Genomic DNA, 3,869 nt, shown 5'->3' on the forward strand with positions numbered 1-3,869 from the left:
CTTCAAAGCCACAACGGCTTGTACCGACGACATAAAGGTGACAGTAGTCTCGATGTATCTCATAGACGATGTCAAACTTTGGTGGCGTACGAAGGTGCAAGACATCGAGAATGGATTGTGCACCATCGACTCGTGGGAAGACCTCAAGATTGAGTTGAGGGACCAATTCTTCCCCGAAAATGTAGAACATCTAGCAATGGAAAAACTAATATCCCTAAAGCAAACTAGAAGCATAAGAGACTATGTCAGATAGTTCTTGACCCTGATGCTAGATATCAGGGGCACTTCAGAGAAGGACAATGTATTCTTCTTTATAAATGGGTAACAACCGTGGGCCAAAACAAAAATACACGAGAAAAAGGTCCAAGATCTAGCTACCGCAATTGCCAGCGTCGAGAGACTCCTAGACTATGGGAACGAAGCGGGTTACCAAAGAAGAACAACACAGACCCCAAACACTGGGGGCAAAACATATAAACCGTCAGGTCATCAAAATGGAAGCCCCAATAGGCCAAACGGAAGTAACGACAGACCAAGTGGTGGACAGATAGACCTCCTCAGAACAACTAAGCGGGGACATCTCGAGGACCTTACCCTCAAAAGAACCACCCGACAACACCTTTACAATGCCTGTTGTGTAAAGGCCCCCCACAGACTGTCCTACTGTCCTCATCAGGCCTCTCTCAGTGCACTTCAAGTGTCCATTCAAGAGAGCAACGACACAGGAGACGGGACGATGCCAGACAAGAAGGAAGATCAAGACAACCCCGAATGGGCGCGCTCAAACTCTTGTCAGCCCTCCAACGAAAAGTCGACCTAAAAGAGATAATAAAGAAAGGGCTCATGTTCGTAGTTGCGACAATAAACTCTCGACCAAGCAAGAGCACCTTGATAGACTCAGGAGCGACCCACAACTTCATCGCCAATCAAGAAGCACGAAGATTGAGACTCACCATAAAAAAGAACCCCGAAAAAATGAAAGCGTCAACTTCGAGGCCTTGCCTATTGTGGGAGTTCCTAAAAGAGTCCCCTTCAAATTAGGGGCTTGGACAGGAGAGTTGGACCTTGTCGTGGTTCACATGGACGACTTTGACGTGGTACTTGGGATGGACTTCCTCCTAGAACACAAAGTTATCCCAATGCCATTAGCGAAATGCTTGGTGATCATCGACCGCAACCCCACAGTAATACCTGCAAGCATCAAGCAACCAGGTAATCTTAGAATGATCTCGGCCATACAATTGAAAAGAGGACTCGCACGAGAGGAACCTACATTTATGGCTATACCACTGATAGAAGAAGTGACCACTGAGAAAACTATTTCAAGCGAAATCAAGGAGGTACTAGACAGTTATGCTGACATAATGAGACAGTTATACACGAGAGGAACCTACATTCATTTCTTCCTTTCTTATAACCAAACTCACATTTTCTCTACTAATATATTTTTTACTCTTATCTCTCTCTTTTACCTTAGTTTTGTTTTGAATTTTATCTCTGGTGTGTTGGAGTGTTGCGTGTCACAGTTATGCTTGTCTAAGGCATGTTGCCTATGGCCGCATGCCGTTCCAAACCCCTTTTACATGTTTTCATCTTAGATAGCCCTTTACTATTTCATGTTGTGCCAATACGGGGTGTATAACCGATCACCAAAATCAAGTCTACACCCCGCCAGGGCTAAAATGAGCCAAAATATACTACAGGGGGATCTGACTAGTTGTCAATTTTTCCTACCTGAATTATATGCTATCAAAGTTTTTCCTATCGGAATTATATGCTATCAAGTGTATTTCTTCACTCACAATTTCCAAAATATTTCTCTCAAACATGACCCGAGACTCAAGCATACGCCATATTATCTAGAAAATCCGAATTCCACACGACTAAGTTAGAACAAGTGTCACAAGCGTTGGTAACACCTATTTTACAAGGTGTGACCTCCCTTTTTCTTTCTTCTAATTTAAATCTTATTCTTCTTTTATAGTCCAATATTCATTGTTCACCAAAATGGAAGAAGTTTTAAGTACCAATACAATTGAAAAAGAAGATACAAAAATATAGTTGGTGTTGCATTTATCACATTCATACATTCATGTTGTGAAAGCCTACATGAAATTTGTGGATCAAATTCTGTAATAATTATCAAAAATCAAAATCCTTGAAGAGCCTCAGCTCCAGCAACAATTTCCAGAATTTCCCCAGTAATCTTAGCCTGTCTCTCTCGATTATAAGCAACCAAAACAGAGTTCTTCAACTCCAGAGCATTCTCAGAAGCATTACTCATGGCGTTCATCCTCGCTGCTACCTCACTCGCCATCGATTCCTGCAAAGCCCTCAAAATCTGGCTGTTCAAATACAGAGCTATCATCCCATCCAAAATCTGAACTGGGTCTTGTTCGAATTCCAACAATGCCGGAATTTCCTCCAAATTCCCCCTTTTCCCCTCTCTCTCCACCTTCAATTTCCCCTCCTTCGTTGTCAATCTAAACCCCCCATCTCCCATGGCTTCCCCATCGCCCAACAATGGCAGCAATGTCTCAATCACAGGCTCACATTTCAGCAACGAAACGAATTTTGTGTAAATTAGTTCCACTTTGTCCACTTCTTCGCTGATGAACAGAGAAAACACAATGTCTGCAATGGTTTGTGCTTCTTTTGCTGTCGGTACTGAACCGCCGCCGCAGCCGGTTATGTATTTATCGACTTGAACGTCGGACCGGCGGCGGAAATGCGAGTTACCCTTTTTTCCAACGCTGATTAGGATGTGACCCAGATCGAGATTTTTCAATTCGGCCAATCGGGTGTCGGCTTTTTTTATCACGGAAGCATTGAAACCTCCACAGAGTCCCCGGTCGCCGGTGAAGACGACGAGGGCGACTTTTCCGACGGGTGCAGGGTTTAGAAAGGGGAAATCGATTTCGTGTGGTTGGATTTGTTGGGTGATGAAATGGAGAAATTGGGCGAGGGATTGGGCAAAGGGGCGACTATTGATTACGGCTTCTTGGGCTCGGCGGACTTTGGCAGCGGCGACGAGCTTCATGGCTTCGGTGAGCTTCTGGGTGTTGTTGATGGAGTCTAATCGAGATTGGAGGTCGCGAGCGCCGCCGCCGCCGCCGCGGCATTGGATTGAAATGGGCGGTGGAGATTTGGGGATACGGCGGAGAAGGGGGGGAAATGGGGTTTGGTGGAATCTTGGTTCGAGAAAGTGGGTCATAGTGGGCGGAGATTTTTGAAGGGTTTTGTTTTTATGTTTGATGATCCGATCGGCGATCAAAACAGAGCCGCTTGATGTTGACGAACACAGAACTTCAGGGGCCTGTTTTGAGGCTGTGAGAGGGAGAACTATCAACTTTAGGGTTCACAAACAAGCCTCAGTAATTATTATTATTATTATTATTATTATTATTATTATTATTATTATTATTATTATTATTATTTTAAATTACATCAGTAGAATTATTATTATTTTCTCGTTCCAGTGAGAGGATTGTGTCTTAATACTCCCGTCCACGAATGTCTCTATGTTCTCAGCTTCCTATTTTGTCGTCCTTAAAATAGTTAGACATATTAGAATCAACTATAAAAGTTATTCTTACTTATGCAAATCAAAGGACAAGCCCTCATAAGCACGAGTTCATAACTCACTCATAATTAAAATCGAGTCGATCATCTTGTGAAACATTAATTTTCTCAATTAATAGATTTATAAAGAGAGATTAAATATTTAGTAGTCAATCTCATACAAACTCATTAATGAGATACCTCCACATTAATGATTTGGATCAGATCATTTGTAACAATTCGTCATATGAATGCGTTACAAGAATAAGACAGACACCCAACTTTATCCATGTACTGTAGACACTTTA

The 3,869-nt window shown here is 42.7% G+C and overlaps 1 protein-coding gene across 1 annotated transcript; it reads right to left on the reverse strand.

Annotated features, from left to right (window-relative positions):
• Positions 1-2,008: 2,008 nt before the first annotated feature.
• Positions 2,009-3,363, reverse strand: LOC111783817 (ATP synthase gamma chain 1, chloroplastic-like). Its single transcript, XM_023664657.1, has one exon. The coding sequence runs from the start codon at positions 3,212-3,214 to the stop codon at positions 2,150-2,152; it is 1,065 nt and encodes a 354-aa protein (XP_023520425.1). The 5' UTR covers positions 3,215-3,363; the 3' UTR covers positions 2,009-2,149.
• Positions 3,364-3,869: the final 506 nt, after the last annotated feature.

The sequence above is a fragment of the Cucurbita pepo genome, unplaced genomic scaffold (assembly GCF_002806865.2).
Source record: "Cucurbita pepo subsp. pepo cultivar mu-cu-16 unplaced genomic scaffold, ASM280686v2 Cp4.1_scaffold000102, whole genome shotgun sequence".
In the NCBI taxonomy this organism is placed as follows: domain Eukaryota; kingdom Viridiplantae; phylum Streptophyta; class Magnoliopsida; order Cucurbitales; family Cucurbitaceae; genus Cucurbita; species Cucurbita pepo.